The sequence below is a fragment of the Macrobrachium rosenbergii genome, chromosome 1 (assembly GCF_040412425.1).
Source record: "Macrobrachium rosenbergii isolate ZJJX-2024 chromosome 1, ASM4041242v1, whole genome shotgun sequence".
Classification (NCBI taxonomy): domain Eukaryota; kingdom Metazoa; phylum Arthropoda; class Malacostraca; order Decapoda; family Palaemonidae; genus Macrobrachium; species Macrobrachium rosenbergii.
Genome location: NC_089741.1, coordinates 14,111,808 through 14,133,627, shown reverse-complemented (window position 1 = coordinate 14,133,627; position 21,820 = coordinate 14,111,808). Strand labels below are relative to the sequence as shown.

The 21,820-nt window shown below is 37.3% G+C and overlaps 1 protein-coding gene and 1 long non-coding RNA gene across 2 annotated transcripts; both read left to right on the top strand.

Annotated features, from left to right (window-relative positions):
• Positions 1-7,350: 7,350 nt before the first annotated feature.
• LOC136839526 (serine/threonine-protein phosphatase 6 regulatory ankyrin repeat subunit B-like) lies at positions 7,351-12,974 on the top strand. The gene is given in 3 exon segments (XM_067105743.1): positions 7,351-11,346; positions 11,669-12,027; positions 12,384-12,974. Coding segments are annotated over 3 exon segments (4,728 nt in total). The 5' UTR covers positions 7,351-7,568.
• A 4,221-nt stretch (positions 12,975-17,195) lies between these two features.
• Positions 17,196-21,546, top strand: LOC136841444 (uncharacterized). The gene is made up of 3 exons (XR_010853952.1): positions 17,196-17,882; positions 19,274-19,534; positions 20,442-21,546. It is a non-coding gene; the product is annotated as an uncharacterized lncRNA (long non-coding RNA).
• The last annotated feature ends 274 nt before the right edge of the window (positions 21,547-21,820 follow it).

Here is a 21,820-nt window from a genome sequence, read left to right as displayed (position 1 = left end):
TTGTATATGACATAGCCACACCTTCATCCACATATCCACAATCTCTTGTATATGACATAGCCACACCTTCATCCACATATCCATCCACATATCCACACCTTCATCCACATATCTTGTATATGACATAGCCACACCTTCATCCACATATCCACAATCTCTTGTATATGACATAGCCACACCTTCATCCACATATCCACAATCCACTCTTTTGTATATGACATAGCCACACCTTCATCCACATATCCACAATCTTCTTTTGTATATGACATAGTCACACCTTCATCCACATATCCACAATCTCTTTGTATATGACATAGCAACACCTTCATCCACATATCCACAATCTCTTGTATATGACATAGTCACACCTTCATCCACATATCCACAATCTCTTGTATATGACATAGCACACCTTCACACCTTCATCCACATATCCACAATCTTTTGTATATGACATAGCCACACCTTCATCCACATATCCACAATCTCTTGTATATGACATAGCCACACCTTCATCCACATATCCACAATCTCTTGTATATGTATAGCCACATGACATAGCCACACCTTCATCCACATATCCACAATCTTTTGTATATGACATAGCCACACCTTCATCCACATATCCACAATCTCTTGTATATGACATAGCCACACCTTCATCCACATATCCACACACTCTTGTATATGACATAGCCACACCTTCATCCACATATCCACAATCTCTTGTATATGACATAGCCACTTCATCTTCATCCATATCCACAATCTCTTGTATATGACATAGCCACACCTTCATCCACATATATCCCACACCTTCATCCACATATCCACAATCTTGTGTATGACATAGCCACACCTTCATCCACATATCCACAATCTCTTGTATATGACATAGCCACACCTTCATCCACATATCCACAATCTCTTGTATATGACATAGCCACACCTTCATCCACATATCCACAATCTCTTGTATATGACATAGCCACACCTTCATCCACATATCCACAATCTCTTGTATATGACATAGCCACACCTTCATCCACATATCCACAATCTCTTGTATATGACATAGCCACACCTTCATCCACATATCCACAATCTCTTGTATATGACATAGCCACACCTTCATCCACATATCCACAATCTCTTGTATATGACATAGCCACACCTTCATCCACATATCCACAATCTCTTGTATATGACATAGCCACACCTTCATCCACATATCCACAATCTTTTGTATATGACATAGCCACACCTTCATCCACATATCCACAATCTCTTGTATATGACATAGCCACACCTTCATCCACATATCCACAATCTCTTGTATATGACATCACACCTTCATCCACATATCCACAATCTTGTATATGACATAGCCACACCTTCATCCACATATCCACAATCTCTTGTATATGACATAGCCACACCTTCATCCACATATCCACAATCTCTTGTATATGACATAGCCACACCTTCATCCACATATCCACAATCTCTTGTATATGACATAGCCACACCTTCATCCACATATCCATCCACAACATACATATCCACATCTTCATCCACATATATCTCTTATGACATAGCCACACCTTCATCCACATATCCACAATCTCTTGTATATGACATAGCCACACCTTCATCCACATATCCACAATCTCTTGTATATGACATAGCCACACCTTCATCCACATATCCACAATCTCTTGTATATGACATAGCCACACCTTCATCCACATATCCACAATCAACTATATATAACATAGCCACACCTTCATCCACATATCCACAATCTCTTGTATATGACATAGTCACACCTTCATCCACATATCCACAATCTCTTGTATATGACATAGCCACACCTTCATCCACATATCCACAATCTCTTGTATATGACATAGCCACACCTTCATCCACATATCCACAATCTCTTGTATATGACATAGCCACACCTTCATCCACATATCCACAATCTCTTGTATATGACATAGCCACACCTTCATCCACATATCCACACAATCTTCTATATGACATAGCCACACCTTCATCCACATATCCACAATCTCTTGTATATGACATAGCCACACCTTCATCCACATATCCACAATCTCTTGTATATGACATAGCCACACCTTCATCCACATATCCACAATCTCTTGTATATGACATAGCCACACCTTCATCCACATATCCACAATCTCTTGTATATGACATATCTTCATCCACATATCCACAATGACATAGCCACACCTTTCCACATATCCACAATCTCTTGTAAATGACGTAGCCACACCTTCATCCACATATCCACAATCTCTTGTATATGACATAGCCACACCTTCATCCACATATCCACAATCTCTTGTATATGACATAGCCACACCTTCATCCACATATCCACAATCTCTTGTATATGACATAGCCACACCTTCATCCACATATCCACAATCTCTTGTATATGATATAGCCACACCTTCATCCACATATCCACAATCTCTTGTATATGACATAGTCACACCTTCATCCACATATCCACAATCTCTTGTATATGACATAGCCACACCTTCATCCACATATCCACAATCTCTTGTATATGACATAGCCACACCTTCATCCACATATCCACAATCTCTTGTATATGACATATCCACACCTTCATCCACATATCCACAATCTCTTGTATATGACATAGCCACACCTTCATCCACATATCCACAATCTCTTGTATATGCCACACCTTCATCCACATCCACAATCTCTTGTATATGACATAGCCACACCTTCATCCACATATCCACAATCTCTTGTATATGACATAGCCACACCTTCATCCACATATCCACAATCTCTTGTATATGACATAGCCACACCTTCATCCACATATCCACAATCTCTTGTATATGACATAGCCACACCTTCATCCACATATCCACAATCTCTTGTATATGACATAGCCACACCTTCATCCACATATCCACAATCTCTTGTATATGACATAGCCACACCTTCATCCACATATCCACAATCTCTTGTATATGACATAGCCACACCTTCATCCACATATCCACAATCTCTTGTATATGACATAGCCACACCTTCATCCACATATCCACAATCTCTTGTATATGACATAGCCACACCTTCATCCACATATCCACACCCTCTTGTATATGACATAGCCACACCTTCATCCACATATCCACAATCTCTTGTATATGACATAGCCACACCTTCATCCACATATCCACAATCTCTTGTATATGACATTCATCCACATATCCCACATCTCTTGTTATGACATAGCCACCTTCATCCACATATCCACAATCTCTTGTATATGACATTCATCCACACCTTCATCCACATATCCACAATCTCTTGTATATGACATAGCCACACCTTCATCCACATATCCACAATCTCTTGTATATGACATAGCCACACCTTCATCCACATATCCACAATCTCTTGTATATGACATAGCCACACCTTCATCCACATATCCACAATCTCTTGTATATGACATAGCCACCTTCATCCACATATCCACAATCTCTTGTATATGACATAGCCACACCTTCATCCACATATCCACAATCTCTTGTATATGACATAGCCACACCTTCATCCACATATCCACAATCTCTTGTATATGTATAGCCACACCTTCATCCATATATCCACACCTTCATGACATAGCCACACCTTCATCCATATATCCACAATCTCTTGTATATGACATGGCCACACCTTCATTCAAATATCCACAATCTCTTGTATATGATATAGCCACGCCTTCATCCACATATCCAAAATCTCTTGTATATGACATAGCCACACTTTCATCCACATATCCACACACTCTTGTATATGCCATAGCCACACCTTCATCCACATATCCACAATCTTTTGTATATGAGATAGCCACACCTTCATCCACATATCCACAATCTCTTTGTAATATGACATAGCCACATATCCACATATCCTTCATTAATACACATGACATAGCCACAATTCCTCTTGTATATGACATAGCCACACCTTCATCCACATATCCACAATCTCTTGTATATGACATAGTCACACCTTCATCCACATATCCACAATCTCTTGTATATGACATAGTCACACCTTCATCCACATATCCACAATCTCTTCTTGATATAGCCACACCTTCATCCACATATCCACAATCTCATCCACATATCCACACCTTCATCCACATATCCACAACCTCTCTTGTAATGACAGCCACACCTTCATCCACATATCCACAATCTCTTGTATATGACATTCACACCTTCATATCCACAACAATAGCCACACCTTTGTATATGATATGACATAGCCACACCTTCATCCACATATCCACAATCTCTTGTACAGATGGATCACACCTTCATCCACATATCCACAATCTCTTGTATATGACATAGCCACACCTTCAGAGTTACATAACCACAATCTCTTATATGACAAAGCCACACCTTCATCCACATATCCACAATCTCTTGTATATGACAGCCACACCTTCATCCACACCAGGTCACAACCACATAGCCACATCATCCACATATCCACAATCTTGTCATCATTTGAATTTAGCCACACCTTCATCCACATATCCACAATCTCTTGGGCATGACATAGCCACACCTTCATCCACATATCCACAATCTCTTGTATATGACATAGCCACACCTTCATCCACATATCCACAATCTCTTGTAATGTTATAGTTTACACCTTCATCCACATATCCACAAACTTGTATTGACATAGCCACACCTTCATCCACATATCCACAATCAGTAGATGATATATGACAACACAATTCATCCACATATCCACAATCTTGCAACAACATAGCCACACCTTCATCCACATATCCACAATCTTTTTATACATGCAAATAGCACCTTCACCTTCATCCACATATCCACAATCTCTTTAATATGGGTGCTACACCTTCATCCACATATCCACAATCTTTTGTATTGACTTAGCCAACCTTCATCCACATATCCACAATCTCTTGTTATGACATAGCCACACCTTCATCCACATATCCACAATCTCTTGTAAATGACATCCACATATCCACTTCATTTATCCACATATCCACTCTTGTATATGACAAGGTCACACCTTCATCCACATATCCACAATCTCTTGTATATGACATAGCCACACCTTCATCCACATATCCACAATCTTTTGTATAACATATCACACCTTCATCCACATATAGATCCACAGTCTCTTACATGCATAGCTGACACCTTCATCATAACAATCTCTTGTATTGACAGAGCCACACCTTCATCCACATATCAATCTCTTGTATATCATTGCCAGACCTTCATCCACATATCCACAGTATACAGACCTGCTCAGATCCACAATCTAGTTTAGTTCACACCTTCATCCTCATATCCAATGCTCTTGTATCCTTTGCATCTTGCTTTGCATGCAAGCCAATAAGTGGGATATATTCCAATAATGAAGAGTCTTATACAAGCAAATGCAGATATATATGATATTGATTGATGGCCTTTGGAATAGCCATGGGTGCTCATGATCCACAGCTTTGGGTGGGAAATGTGAGGCTTCATATTTGAGCAATCTTTTAGAGTTGAGTTTTGATAAACATGCAAAAACCAAATATGAAATACATTCATTCATTTATCGGCTTTATATGAAGGTCACACAGAATTAGTGCAACTCTTGTATCAGTAAAGGGGCAAACATAACATGTAAAAAATAATCCAATGGATCCAGAGATGTCTTTACATGACAGCTGTTCATCTAACAATGTTAGTGTAGTTCAAGAACTCATTGAGAGTGGGGCTACAGTAGATGCTCATGACAATCAACAATGCACTCCTTTGCATCTTGCAGCAATAAAGGGATATATTCCAATAATGAAGAGTCTTATCCACAAGCAAATGCAGATATATATGATATAACACTTTGATACATTTCCACAATATATTGCTCATGATGCAGCTTTCCACATATGGCAAATGTGAGGCTACTGAGCTTCTTTTAGAGTTGGGGTTTGATGTAAACTGCAAAAACCACCTTTAGGGCATTCTTTGGATCATCACACTTCATTTAGCAGGCTGCAAAAGGTCACACAGAATTTATGCAACTCATTTTGATCAGTAAATAGGCAAACATAAATGACACCAAAAATAAAATGGAAACAGCATTGCATAGAGCTGTTGAAGATAACAACGCTAGTTTAGTTCAGGAACTCATTGAGAATGGGGCCACAGTAGATGTTCATGATAGTGATCAATGCACTCCTTTGCATCTTGCAACAATAAGGGGATATATTCCAATAATAAAAGCTCTTATACAAGCAAATGGTAACTTATATAATGTTGATACCTGTGGTAATATGGGTGCTCATGATGCGGCTTTGGGTGGGAAATGTGAGGCTACTGAGCTTCTTTTAGAGTTGGGGTTTGATGTAAACTGCAAAAACCAAATAGGAAATACATTGCTTCATTTTAGGCTCCAAAAAGGTCACACAGAATTAGTGCAACTCTTGATCAGTAAAGGGGCAAACATAAATGACAAAAATGACAATCTCTTAAGAATATGATGGACACACGGCATTACATGCAGCTGTTCAATCTAACAAAGTTAGTGTAGTTCAAGAACTCATTGAGAGTGGGGCTACAGTAGATGCTCATGACAATCAACAATGCACTCCTTTGCATCTTGCAGCAATAAAGGGATATATTCCAATAATGAAGAGTCTTATACAAGCAAATGCAGATATATATGATATTGATACTTTTGGAAACATGGGTGCTCATATTGCAGCTTTGGGTGGGAAATGTGAGGCTACTGAGCTTCTTTTAGAGTGTGGGTTTGATGTAAACTGCAAAAACCAAATAGGAAATACATTGCTTCATTTAGCGGCTCAAGAAGGTCACACAGAATTAGTGCAACTCTTGATCAGTAAAGGGGCAAACATAAATGACAAAAATAATGATGGTCACATGGCATTACATGCAGCTGTTCATTCTAACAATGTTAGTGTAGTTCAAGAACTCATTGAGAGTGGGGCTACAGTAGATGCTCATGACAATCAACAATGCACTCCTTTGCATCTTGCAGCAATAAAGGGATATATTCCAATAATGAAGAGTCTTATACAAGCAAATGCAGATATATATGATATTGATACTTTTGGCAATATGGGTGCTCATGATGCAGCTTTGGGTGGGAAATGTGAGGCTACTGAGCTTCTTTTAGAGTCGGGGTTTGATGTAAACTGCAAAAACCAAATAGGAAATACATTGCTTCATTTAGCGGCTTTTAAAGGTCACACAGAATTAGTGCAACTCTTGATCAGTAAAGGGGCAAACATAAATGACAAAAATAATATTGGACACACGGCATTACATGCAGCTGTTCACTCTAACAATGTTAGTGTAGTTCAAGAACTCATTGAGAGTGGGGCTACAGTAGATGCTCATGACAATCAACAATGCACTCCTTTGCATCTTGCAGCAATAAAGGGATATATTCCAATAATGAAGAGTCTTATACAAGCAAATGCAGATATATATGATATTGATACTTTTGGCAATATGGGTGCTCACGATGCAGCTTTGCGTGGGAAATGTGAGGCTACTGAGCTTCTTTTAGAGTTGGGGTTTGATGTAAACTGCAAAAACCAAATAGGAAATACATTGCTTCATTTAGCGGCTGCAAAAGGTCACACAGAATTAGTGCAACTCTTGATCAGTAAAGGGGCAAACATAAATGACAAAAATAATAATGGTCTCACAGCATTACATGCAGCTGTTCAATCTAACAATGTTAGTGTAGTTCAAGAACTCATTGAGAGTGGGGCTACAGTAGATGCTCATGACAATCAACAATGCACTCCTTTGCATCTTGCAGCAATAAAGGGATATATTCCAATAATGAAGAGTCTTATACAAGCAAATGCTGATATATATGATATTGATACTTTTGGCAAGATGGGTGCTCATGATGCAGCTTTGGGTGGCAAATGTGATGTTTTAGAGTTTCTGTTAGAGTTGGGGTTTGATATAAACAGCAAGACTAAAAAAGGAAATACATTGCTTCATTTAGCGGCTCAAGAAGGTCACACAGAATTAGTGCAACTCTTGATCAGTAAAGGGGCAAACATAAATGACAAAAATAATAATGGACACACGGCATTACATGCAGCTGTTGAATCTAACAATGTTAGTGTAGTTCAAGAACTCATTGAGAGTGGGGCTACAGTAGATGCTCATGACAATCAACAATGCACTCCTTTGCATCTTGCAGCAATAAAGGGATATATTCCAATAATGAAGAGTCTTATACAAGCAAATGCAGATATATATGATATTGATACTTTTGGCAATATGGGTGCTCATGATGCAGCTTTGGGTGGGAAATGTGAGGCTACTGAGCTTCTTTTAGAGTTGGGGTTTGATGTAAACTGCAAAAACCAAATAGGAAATACATTGCTTCATTTAGCGGCTCAAGAAGGTCACACAGAATTAGTGCAACTCTTGATCAGTAAAGGGGCAAACATAAATGACAAAAATAATAATGGACACACGGCATTACATGCAGCTGTTCACTCTAACAATGTTAGTGTAGTTCAAGAACTCATTGAGAGTGGGGCTACAGTAGATGCTCATGACAATCAACAATGCACTCCTTTGCATCTTGCAGCAATAAAGGGATATATTCCAATAATGAAGAGTCTTATACAAGCAAATGCAGATATATATGATATTGATACTTTTGGCAATATGGGTGCTCATGATGCAGCTTTGGGTGGGAAATGTGAGGCTACTGAGCTTCTTTTAGAGTGTGGGTTTGATGTAAACTGCAAAAACCAAATAGGAAATACATTGCTTCATTTAGCGGCTCAAAAAGGTCACACAGAATTAGTGCAACTCTTGATCAGTAAAGGGGCAAACATAAATGACAAAAATAATAATGGACACACGGCATTACATGCAGCTGTTGAATCTAACAATGTTAGTGTAGTTCAAGAACTCATTGAGAGTGGGGCTACAGTAGATGCTCATGACAATCAACAATGCACTCCTTTGCATCTTGCAGCAATAGAGGGATATATTCCAATAATGAAGAGTCTTATACAAGCAAATGCAGATATATATGATATTGATACTTTTGGCAATATGGGTGCTCATGATGCAGCTTTGGGTGGGAAATGTGAGGCTACTGAGCTTCTTTTAGAGTTGGGGTTTGATGTAAACTGCAAAAACCAAATAGGAAATACATTGCTTCATTTAGCGGCTGCAAAAGGTCACACAGAATTAGTGCAACTCTTGATCAGTAAAGGGGCAAACATAAATGACAAAAATAATAATGGACACACGGCATTACATGCAGCTGTTCACTCTAACAATGTTAGTGTAGTTCAAGAACTCATTGAGAGTGGGGCTACAGTAGATGCTCATGACAATCAACAATGCACTCCTTTGCATCTTGCAGCAATAAAGGGATATATTCCAATAATGAAGAGTCTTATACAAGCAAATGCAGATATATATGATATTGATACTTTTGGCAATATGGGTGCTCATTCTGCAGCTTATGCTGGGAAATGTGAGGCTACTGAGCTTCTTTTAGAGTCGGGGTTTGATGTAAACTGCAAAAACCAAATAGGAAATACATTGCTTCATTTAGCGGCTCAAAAAGGTCACACAGAATTAGTGCAACTCTTGATCAGTAAAGGGGCAAACATAAATGACAAAAATAATAATGGACACACGGCATTACATGCAGCTGTTCACTCTAACAATGTTAGTGTAGTTCAAGAACTCATTGAGAGTGGGGCTACAGTAGATGCTCATGACAATCAACAATGCACTCCTTTGCATCTTGCAGCAATAAAGGGATATATTCCAATAATGAAGAGTCTTATACAAGCAAATGCAGATATATATGATATTGATACTTTTGGCAATATGGGTGGTCATTCTGCAGCTTATGCTGGGAAATGTGAGGCTACTGAGCTTCTTTTAGAGTCGGGGTTTGATGTAAACTGCAAAAACCAAATAGGAAATACATTGCTTCATTTAGCGGCTCAAGAAGGTCACACAGAATTAGTGCAACTCTTGATCAGTAAAGGGGCAAACATAAATGACAAAAATTATATTGGACGCACGGCATTACATGCAGCTGTTGAATCTAACAATGTTAGTGTAGTTCAAGAACTCATTGAGAGTGGGGCTACAGTAGATGCTCATGACAATGAACAATGCACTCCTTTGCATCTTGCAGCAATAAAGGGACATATACCAACAATAAAAGCTCTTATACAAGCAAATGCAGATATATATGATATTGATACTTTTGGCAATATGGGTGCTCATGATGCAGCTTTGGGTGGGAAATGTGAGGCTACTGAGCTTCTTTTAGAGTTGGGGTTTGATGTAAACTGCAAAAACCAAATAGGAAATACATTGCTTCATTTAGCGGCTTCTAAAGGTCACACAGAATTAGTGCAACTCTTGATCAGTAAAGGGGCAAACATAAATGACAAAAATAATAATGGTCTCACGGCATTACATGCAGCTGTTCAATCTAACAATGTTAGTGTAGTTCAAGAACTCATTGAGAGTGGGGCTACAGTAGATGCTCATGACAATGAACAATGCACTCCTTTGCATCTTGCAGCAATAAAGGGACATATACCAACAATAAAAACCCTTATTGATGCAAAGGCTGATTTATATAATATTGACTCTTGTGGTAATATGGTTGTTCATGTTGCGGCTACATTTGGACAATGTGATGCCACTGAGTTTCTGTTAGAGTCTGGGTTTCATGTAAATTGCAAAACCAACAAAGGAAAAACATTGCTTCAAATAGCGGCTTCTAAAGGTCACAGAGAAATAGTGCAACTCTTGATTAGTAAAGGGGCAAATATAAATGATAGAGGCCAATATGGTTACACGGCATTACATGCAGCTGTTCAGTCTAACAATCTTAGTTTAGTTCAATACCTCATTGAGCGTGGAGCTAAGGTAGATGCTCATGACTATGAAGACCAAACTCCTTTGCATCTTGCAGCAATAAGGGGATATATTCCAATAATAAAAAGTCTTATACAAGCAAATGCAGATATATATGATATTGATACTTTTGGCAATATGGGTGCTCATGCTGCAGCTTTGGGTGGCAAATGTGATGTTTTACTGGTTCTTTTAGAATCGGGGTTTGATGTAAACTGCAAAAAGCAAATAGGAAATAAATTGCTTCATTTAATGGCTCATAAAGGACACAGAGAATTAGTGCAACTCTTGATCAGTAAAGGGGCAAACATAAATGACAAAAATAATATGGTTCACGGCATTACATGCAGCTGTTCTAACAATGTTAACAAATGTTAGTGTAGTTCAAGAACTCATTGAGAGTGGGGATATATTACAGTAGAAGCAAATGCAGATATATATGATATTGATACTTTGACAATCAACACATGGCAAAATGTGATTACTGAGCTTCTTTCCTTTGCATCTTGCAGCAAAAGAGGAGATATTCCAATAATGAAGAGTCTTATACAAGCAAATATTGATATATATATATATGATATTGATACTTTTGGCAATATGGGTGCTCATCATTGCAGCTTCCAATAATGGTATGGGAAATGTGATGATATTGATATTGAGCAATTTTTTAGAGTTGGGGTTTGATGTAAACTGCAAAAACCAAATAGGAAATACATTGCTTCATTTAGCGGCTCAAGAAGGTCACACAGAATTAGTGCAACTCTTGATCAGTAAAGGGGCAAACATAAATGACAAAAATAATAATGGACGCACGGCATTACATGCAGCTGTTCACTCTAACAATGTTAGTGTAGTTCAAGAACTCATTGAGAGTGGGGCTACAGTAGATGCTCATGACAATCAACAATGCACTCCTTTGCATCTTGCAGCATAAAAGGGATATATTCCAATAATGAAGAGTCTTATACAAGCAAATGCAGATATATGATATTGATGATATTGATACTTTTGGCAATATGGGTGCTCATCTGCAGCTTTTGTGGGTTTGGGAAAATGAGGCTACATTGAGATTTCTTTTAGAGTCGGGGTTTGATGTAAACTGCACTGCAAAACCAAAGAGGAAATACATTGCTTCATTTAGCGGCTCATTGAAAGGTCACACAGAATTAGTGCAACTCTTGATCAGTAAAGGGGCAAACATAAATGACAAAATAATAATGGTCTCACACGGCATTACATGCAGCTGTTTTAAACTGCAAAACTAACAATGTTAGTGTAGTTCAAGAACTCATTGAGAGTGGGGCTACATAATAAAATCACAGATTGATGCAGCTGTTCATGACAATGAAATGCATCCTTTGCATCTCCTTGCATCTTGCAGCAATAAAGGGATATATTCCAATAATGAAGAGTCTTATACAAGCAAATGCAGATATATATGATATTGATACTTTTGGAAACATGGGTGCTCATACTGCGGCTTTGGATGGGAAATTAGATGCTTTAGATATTCTTTTAGAGTCGGGGTTTGATGTAAACTGCACAACCAAAAAAGGAGAAACATTGCTTGAATTAGCGGCTTCTAAAGGTCACACAGAATTAGTGCAACTCTTGATCAGTAAAGGGGCAAACATAAATGACAAAAATAATAATGGTCTCACAGCATTACATGCAGCTGTTTACTCTAACAATGTTAGTGTAGTTCAAGAACTCATTGAGAGTGGGGCTACAGTAGATGCTCATGGCAATGAACAACTCACTCCTTTGCATCTTGCAGCAATAAAGGGATATATTCCAATAATGAACAGTCTTATACAAGCAAATGCAGATATATATGATATTGATACTTTTGGCAATATGGGTGCTCATACTGCAGCTGCAGCTTTGGGTGGGAAATGTGAGGCTACTGAGAGCTTCTTTTAGAGTTGGGGTTTGATGTAAACTGCAAAAACCAAATAGGAAATACATTGCTTCATTTAGCGGCTGCAAAGGTCACACAGAATTAGTGCAACTCTTGATCAGTAAAGGGGCAAACATAAATGACAAAATAATAATGGAACACAGCATTACATGCAGCTGTTCAATCTAACAATGTTAGTGTAGTTCAAGAACTCATTGAGAGTGGGGCTACAGTAGATGCTCATGACAATCAACAATGCACTCCTTTGCATCTTGCAGCAATAAAGGGGGATATATTCCAATAATGAAAGTCTTATACAAGCAAATGCAGATAATATCCATTTTTCAGAAATATTGCTGGTGCTACGATTGTTACTGATGTTTTGATGTTTGGAAAATATTCTGATGTAAATATAGATGATTTATTGCAAAAGCAGTATTCATTTTTTATTGTTAAAGGTTTTGAGCAGCAAGAATTAGTGCAACTCTTATCTTGGACAAACAAAATGACAAAAATAATGAATTGGTTCTTTTATAGTCAATTAACATTTACAGCCACAAGACATTAATAGCGGCTAAGGTCACACAGAATTAGTGCAACTCTTTCAGTAAAGGGGTAAATGTAAATCATATGACAAAATTGGGGAATGGCATTACAGATGCTGTTGAATCGATTTAGTTTAGTTCAACTCACTCATCTTGTGGGCTACAGCAGATATTCAGAGCAATGAATGATACATTTTCTTTTTGCGACAATGAAGGGATATATTCCTAAAATGACAACATTTATTTAGTTTAAAGCTAATATTCATAATATCAATCTTAATGGAAATATGTGTGCTCACGATACGGTTTTTACTGAGAGTTGTGATGTTTGGTGGTTCTGCAAATGCAAAAGGAGACATTTCTCCAATTAGCAGTGTCCATTTATAGAATTAGTTGGTCTTTAAAAGTAAAAAAGCATTTAAATGAATTACAGTGAGTTTCCATTTATAGGAAACGGTCATCAGAATTTATAACAGTTGGTTTTTCATCTTAAGGGATATAAATATATGATGCCCATTTATCCAAATAAATATCATTCATAGGAAGGCATTTATGGGAAATATAAAATCATTTATAGGAAATATCAGTTCCATTTATAGGAAATATGATGTTCCATTTATAGGAAATATGGGGCTGCCATTTATAGGAAATATGAATGACCCATTTATAGGAAATATATGATATCCATTTATAGGAAATATAATGCCCATTTGGAATATAATGCCCATTTATAATGGACACTGGAAAACCATTTATGATGTTCCATTTATAGGAAATATGATGTCCATTTATAGGAAACATAATATCCATTTATAGGAAATATGGGTTCCATTTATAGAAAATATGATGTCCATTTATAGGAAATATGAGTTCCATTTATAGGAAATATAATACCCATTTATAGGACTTATGATGCCCATTTATAGGAAATATAATGCCCATTTATAGGAAATATGATGCCCATTTATGCCCATTTATAGGAAATATGATGCCCATTTATAGGAAATATGAGTTCCATTTACAGGAAATATGAGTTCCATTTATAGGAAATATAATGCCCATTTATAGGAAATATGATATCCATTTATAGGAAATATGATATCCATTTATAGGAAATATGATATCCATTTATAGGAAATATAATGCCCATTTATAGGAAATATGATGCCCATTTATAGGAAATATGATATCCATTTATAGGAAATATGATATCCATTTATAGGAAATATGATTCCATTTATAGGAAATATGATATATGATATCCATTTATAGGAATATGATATCCGTTTATAGGAAATATAATATCGATTTAAAGGAAATATAATGCCCATTTATAGGAAATATAATGCCCATTTATAGGAAATATAATATCCATTTATAGGAAATATGATATCCATTTATAGGAAATATAATGCCCATTTATAGGAAATATGATATCCATTTATAGGAAATATGATATCCATTTATAGGAAATATGATGCCCATTTATAGGAAATATAATGCCCATTTATAGGAAATATGATGCCCATTTATAGGAAAATATGATATGCATTTATAGGAAATATGTTGCCCATTTATAGGAAATATGATTCTTTTCCATTTATGATGTTCTGCAATATCGATTTATAGGAAATATTCTCCATTTATAGGAAATATGATCTTCCATTTATAGGAAACTTGATGCCCATTTATAGGAAATATAATGCCATTTACTTTTAATTTTTATTCTTATAACATAAATGCCCATTTATAGGACGGCCAGCCACACTTTATAGAAATTTCTCTTGATATCCATTTATAGGAAACAGATATCCATTTATAGATCTTGCCCATTTATAGGAAATAATCTTTGGATTTATAGGAAATATGATGTCCATTTATAGGAAATGATCAGAATGAACTTTATCCATTTATGTTGAAATAAAATGCCTCATTTGAGGAAGTCTACTCTATTCTTAAAGGTTCAATTTCAACTCCCACTTTTGGCAAGGACAAATCAGGTCAATTTTGCTGACCTTTTTCTTCATAATCATTCCTTTAGCTACTCCTTATTTTTCCCATATAGTGAGGTTAGTTGTTTATTCAACTCAAATTTACTTGATCTCATGGCTCATCATTTCAAATTATCAATATCCATTTCTCTCTCTCTATGATCTCTCATTTCTCTCTCTCTATCTATCTCTCTCTCTTTAGGAAATCTCATAATCCCGATCACTGTAGAAATACTTTCAAATCCATTGCATAACAGAAATATAATGTACATTTATAGGAAATATGCCCATTTATAGGAAATATGATGCTCATTTATAGGAAATATGATGCCCATTTAAAGGAAATACAATGCCCATTTATAGGAAATATGATGCCCATTTATAGGAAATATGATATCCATTTATAGGAAATATAATGCCCATTTGTAGGAAATATGATGCCCATTTATAAGAAATATAATGCCCATTTACAGGAAATACGATGCCCATTTATAGGAAATATGATGCCCATTTATGACCATTTATAGGAAATATGATGCCCACTTATAGGAAATATGAGTTCCATTTACAGGAAATATGAGTTCCATTTACAGGAAATATAATGCCCATTTATAGGAAATATGATATCCATTTATAGGAAATATGATGCCCATTTATAGGAAATATGATATCCATTTATAGGAAATATGATATCCATTTATAGGAAATATAATGCCCATTTATAGGAAATATGATATCCATTTATAGGAAATATGATATCCATTTATAGGAAATATAATGGCCATTTATAGGAAATATAATGCCCATTTATAGGAAATATGATATCCATTTATAGGAAATATGATATCCATTTATAGGAAATATAATGCCCATTTATAGGAAATATGATATCCATTTATAGGAAATATGATATCCATTTATAGGAAATATAATGCCCATTTATAGGAAATATGATATCCATTTATAGGAAATATATATCCGTTTATAGTAAATATAATGCCCATTTATAGGAAATATGATATCCATTTATAGGAAATATGATATCCATTTATAGGAAATATAATGCCCATTTATAGGAAATATGATGCCCATTTATAGGAAATATAATGCCCATTTATAGGAAATATGCCCATTTATAGGAAATATGATGCTCATTTATAGGAAATATGATGCCCATTTAAAGGAAATATAATGCCCATTTATAGGAAATATGATGCCCATTTATAGGAAATATGATATCGATTTATAGGAAACATAATGCCCATTTGTAGGAAATATGATGCCCATTTATAAGAAATATAATGCCCATTTATAGGAAATATGATGCCCATTTATAGGAAATATAATGCCCATTTATAGGAAATATGCCCATTTATAGGAAATATGATGCCCATTTATAGGAAATATAATGCCCATTTATAGGAAATAGGAAATATGATGCCCATTTAAAGGAAATATAATGCCCATTTATAGGAAATGTGATGCCCATTTATAGGAAATATGATATCCATTTATAGGAAATATAATGCCCATTTATAGGAAATATGATGCCCATTTATAGGAAATATGATGCCCATTTATAGGAAATATGATGCCCATTTATAGGAAATATGATATCCATTTATAGGAAATATGATGCCCATTTATAGGAAATATGATGCCCATTTATAGGAAATATGATGCCCATTTATAGGAAATATGATATCCATTTATAGGAAATATAATGCCCATTTATAGGAAATATGATGCCCATTTATCAGAAATATGATATCCATTTATAGGAAATATAATGCCTATTTATAGGAAATATGATGCCCATTTATAGGAAATATGATACCCACATATAGGAAATATGATGCCCACATATAGGAAATATGATGCCCATTTATAGGAAATATAATGCCCATTCATAGGAAATATGTCCATTTATAGGAAATATGATATCCATTTATAGGAAATATGATGCCCATTTATAGGAAATATAATGCCCATTCATAGGAAATATGTCCATTTATAGGAAATATGATATCCATTTATAGGAAATATGATATCCATTTATAGGGAATATGATATCCATTTATAGGAAATATGATATCCATTTATAGGAAATATGAGGTCCATTTATAGGAAATAACAGAAGGGGAGAAGCACAGCCTCATTGGGCAGCCTGCCATGGTCAGAAGGTGTGAGCGCATCTCCTGATCCATGGAAGGGTGTAAGCAAGGTTATCAACGAAAATGCAGAACCTTCACTTCTGTCCTGTGCATCTACAGATGTCCCAGACATGTCTATAACATGCTGCAGCCTCACAGCAGCAGCAGATGATGCTTCCTGGTGGTGGTGGATGCCTGTGCACAAGGAGGCTGAGAGAGCTGATCCTTCCACAAGTTGTCTGGTGAGTGTTGCAGGAACTTTTACCTACAATGTATTCCGCAGTTCATTTCTTATAAGAATGCAGGCAGCCTGCGAGTGTTTTGCTTTCTAGTGAGATGATAATGTGCACATACTATGCATAGAATGTCTGTGAACAAATGCACATGAATGCAGGAGCACATCAGCCAGAGTTTGTGTAATGTACATATTTATTGCACAGACGCTCTCACATTCACTGATGCAAAACATGGTATGCTATGCTTCTGTTTGTGTGTGTTGTGTGCATCACTTAGGTGGAAATTGTGCAGTGCGTGAATGACGACTTATTATCCAGACACTGCTTTTTCAGTACTTTGCTAAACTTCTTATTTTCTGACCTCCATCACTTGCATATCTTTTGATTTTTGATTTTCACTTGACTGTCAGTTTCTGCATCCAAAAGATAACTCAGAAATTGACTGTATGTGTGGTTAAAGTTCTGGGCCTCTGTAACCTCTGTTACCTTACAGAAAGAAGAGATCCAACTTATCAGAAAAGAAAAAAATAATTAACAAACTAACAAATAGATAAAAGTGTATGAAAACGCAAGGAGAATATTATTAGGGTAGTAATGCATTGCATCTTCGGTTGAACTTCTGAAGAAGTTCCAACTGAACATCATCCTCTGAAGGGAGGCTGTTCCACAGCCCAATGTTGTGAGGAATAAAGGATCTCTGGAACTGAGAGGTAGTGTCTAAGATCCTCATTGAAGGTACATATAAATAGATTTAAGGAAAAAACAAACAGAAGAAGCAATGGTAGCAGAAGTTACAGAGGCCCATGTGAATAGGGTTCATCTAAATGAAAATAATAATAATAATATTAATAATAATGATAATAATAATAATAATTCACAAGGTAAAGGCCACAGAGAGCTTGTAAGTAGTAGCTGAGGCTTGATGGTGGAGGTAAATGATATTCTGCTCAGCTGCTCCTACTTCATGTGCTGTTCTTTACTGTTTTCTCCTGCTACACCTCTTGTGATTCTACCTCTTCCTCTGACTGTCTAACTTCTGAACGTGATCTCTTGCAAGGAGGCATTTGGTTTTGACAGATCCTGATGCATTTTAAACAGGTTCCCCTCCCAGCCCATAACTGGGAGATATTACCAAGGTGCTAATGTCTTTGAATGGTTCAGAAAGAGGCCACTGTAGAAAACCAAGTTTAAGTACAAAAGAGGAGCTTTTGACCTGAACTAAGGTGTTCTTCAGCTGAAGAGCGCCTGAGTGAAGGTCGAAAGCCCCTGTTTAACATCTATTCATTTAAAGTTGGTTCTTTGCAGTGGCTTTTTCTTAAACGTTCAAGACTAACATGAAGAATGCGTTCATATCACTGCCTAATGTTTTTTTTTTTCTTTTCCTTCTCTTCTAACAGGTACCACTGCCATAACCACTACCTGCCCTCCTTAACCTCAGTCCAAGTCCATGTGCAGAAGTGGAGTTTCTTCAGTGGAAACACAACCCAGACACCAGGCATCCGAGTGTTCTTTGAACGTGGCTCCAGAAACCCAGACGACGAAGGTCTGGATTCTGCAAAGATCGAGCTCCAGTTTCTAGTTCGTCTTCTCATTTAGAAGCCACAGACAACTACAGCGAGGGACAACAGACTGAGATAAGGAAAAACTACAGTACGAAGGTAAAGTTTAATCAGCAATATAGTATGTCTTTCTTTGGCAGTGAATTTCTACTTGAAATACTCAGTTATTGCTAAAACCTAACAAACGAATGAGGTTAAAAGCTCGTAGATAATAGGAAGATACAGTTAGCTACTGGGCATCTGGCTACAAATAATAAAATATATTAGTGCTGCTTAAAGAATTTTGTGAGAATGGGCCTTAGAAATTGCCAGTAAATTGGTCCCCACAGTATGGGATACCTAATGCTTAATCTCTCTCTCTCTCTCTCTCTCTCTCTCTCTCTCTCTCTCTCTCTCTCTCTCTCTCTCTCTCTCTCATGAACTATAATTTTTGAGGTCACCTGTCAATGAAATTGCAATGATGTCATATTTAAGTGATTTTGTTTCTTTCATTTAGTGAGCCATAGGCTAGTAGATTTCTAGTTTTTCCGGACCTCAAATATTTAGGAAGGTTTCCCCCCAAAATGAGTCTGGATCTTGGAACCTTGAGGCACACTCAAGACGTCCTGAGCATCTCTTAAGAGGTCATGAGCCTCTATGACAATAACATAGGGGTGGTTTAGGAAGAATTGTTCTAAAATGAGCAACATCAGAGATTATTTCTGAATATTAGCCTTACTTCTGCTTTATTTTCTTATGCTTTCCTGTTGACATGACTATTCTGCTCCAACCTTTTACTTACCTAGCTATTTGATAGGCTCGACTTCCAGTCCTATCATTGATGCAAAAACTTTTGAATCCTTAAAACCTTCTGCTGTTGTATTGATGTTAAGAGTGGAATTTTAATGTCCAAGAATTCTTGACACATTATGGCATTCTCTTCAAGTTATTCTGCTCATCTGATAGGAATCTCTGACGCTGTCCACAGACGATCTCCGTAAGCTTTATGCATCTACACTATTTCCAGGATTGCTGCTAGGAGGAGACCTCTGAGGAGACCTCTAAGGAGAGGAGATCAAGCATCATGGAGGGAGTCGTACAAGGGGGTGGGCTGGAGCCTTCTCTTAACGAGGGTGGACCACTGTATTGGTAGCCCGAAGCAGCCAAAACCTGACACCGCCGACAGAATATGGGCACAAGCCTGCAAAAATATCCCCCTGGAAAACGAGATGGGAATGGGTCGACGACATCGCTATTTTTTGACAACTCCTTGGAATGGCAAGCCCGGGCAGGAGTAGTGCAACATCCAATGTTGCTGGGATATCTGCGACTTTCTCCCCACCTGCCTAGAAGTTGTATGGAAGCTGCAGTCATCTCCAGGAAGACGACACATCAGCTGAATGTGACGTTTAAAAAAAATCACAAAAAATCTTGAAGACTACTGGAACAAAGTCTTAAAAAGCTATGGAGATCAGAAGCAACAGATAGTGGCAAAGTGATTGTGGGTTTTAGTCTGTGTTCGAATCCCCTCCTTTTTCAAAGGTGAAATCACTTGGGTGTCATTGTGAGATGGTTTGGGCTAATGCTCTGCTGGACCCTTCCTTCAGTGGTGTTAGAGCAAGGCCTCGCAGCGCTCCTCCACTCCCGAATAAACAGAAAAACGGATCTTTCAACTGAACCAGCTCTCATTGTGGTGTCCAATTTTTAACCCAAGCTGTACAATATGCCTCTGGAGTGCCTGACAAAAGTGAAAAAACAACAACCTGTGTGATCTGTGTTGGGAAATCCCTCATTGCCGTGACGAGTGCTGGGGGCGGTGGTGGGTGTCCTGTTGGACTAAATCTCTAATTCTGAAGACGAAACTTTTGCAAGTTGCTTAGCTTCTGTCAGAAAGGAGTGCGAACAGGACATGTGGAAAACTCGATTTCCAACCTGCAGTTGGATTGTGAACAGCTCATAATGCGAACACAGCAGTGATGTGATGCTGTCGGCACTTGTTTCACTCTTGTGATACAAGAAAGTCTGGAGATCACTCCGGTACTGGGCGGTACAGTACCGTCTGGTGTCCCCGGCTCTGAGGTCGCCTGGACTGGGGTTCCTTGGTGTTGTGACTGACCACCACAAGTGTGTGTGTGTGTAAAATTGTGTGTGAAATTACTGAAGAAGAAGAAGAAGAAGAAGAATCCGCATAAGCACACACTGAGGCTGGAAGTTCCCTAGTGATGGGAATGGAATGTCATCATCATCACCTACGTGTCTCCTCTTCGTCCAGGGTGAATGATCTGAGCTGGAATGACAGCACAATCCAAGTATTGCCTATGGATATGGCGGGTGATGGCAGGTGGACACTTTTGTGCTGTTTCAGTTATTTTCTTGCAAGTGCTTATTATATAGATTTGATCAATT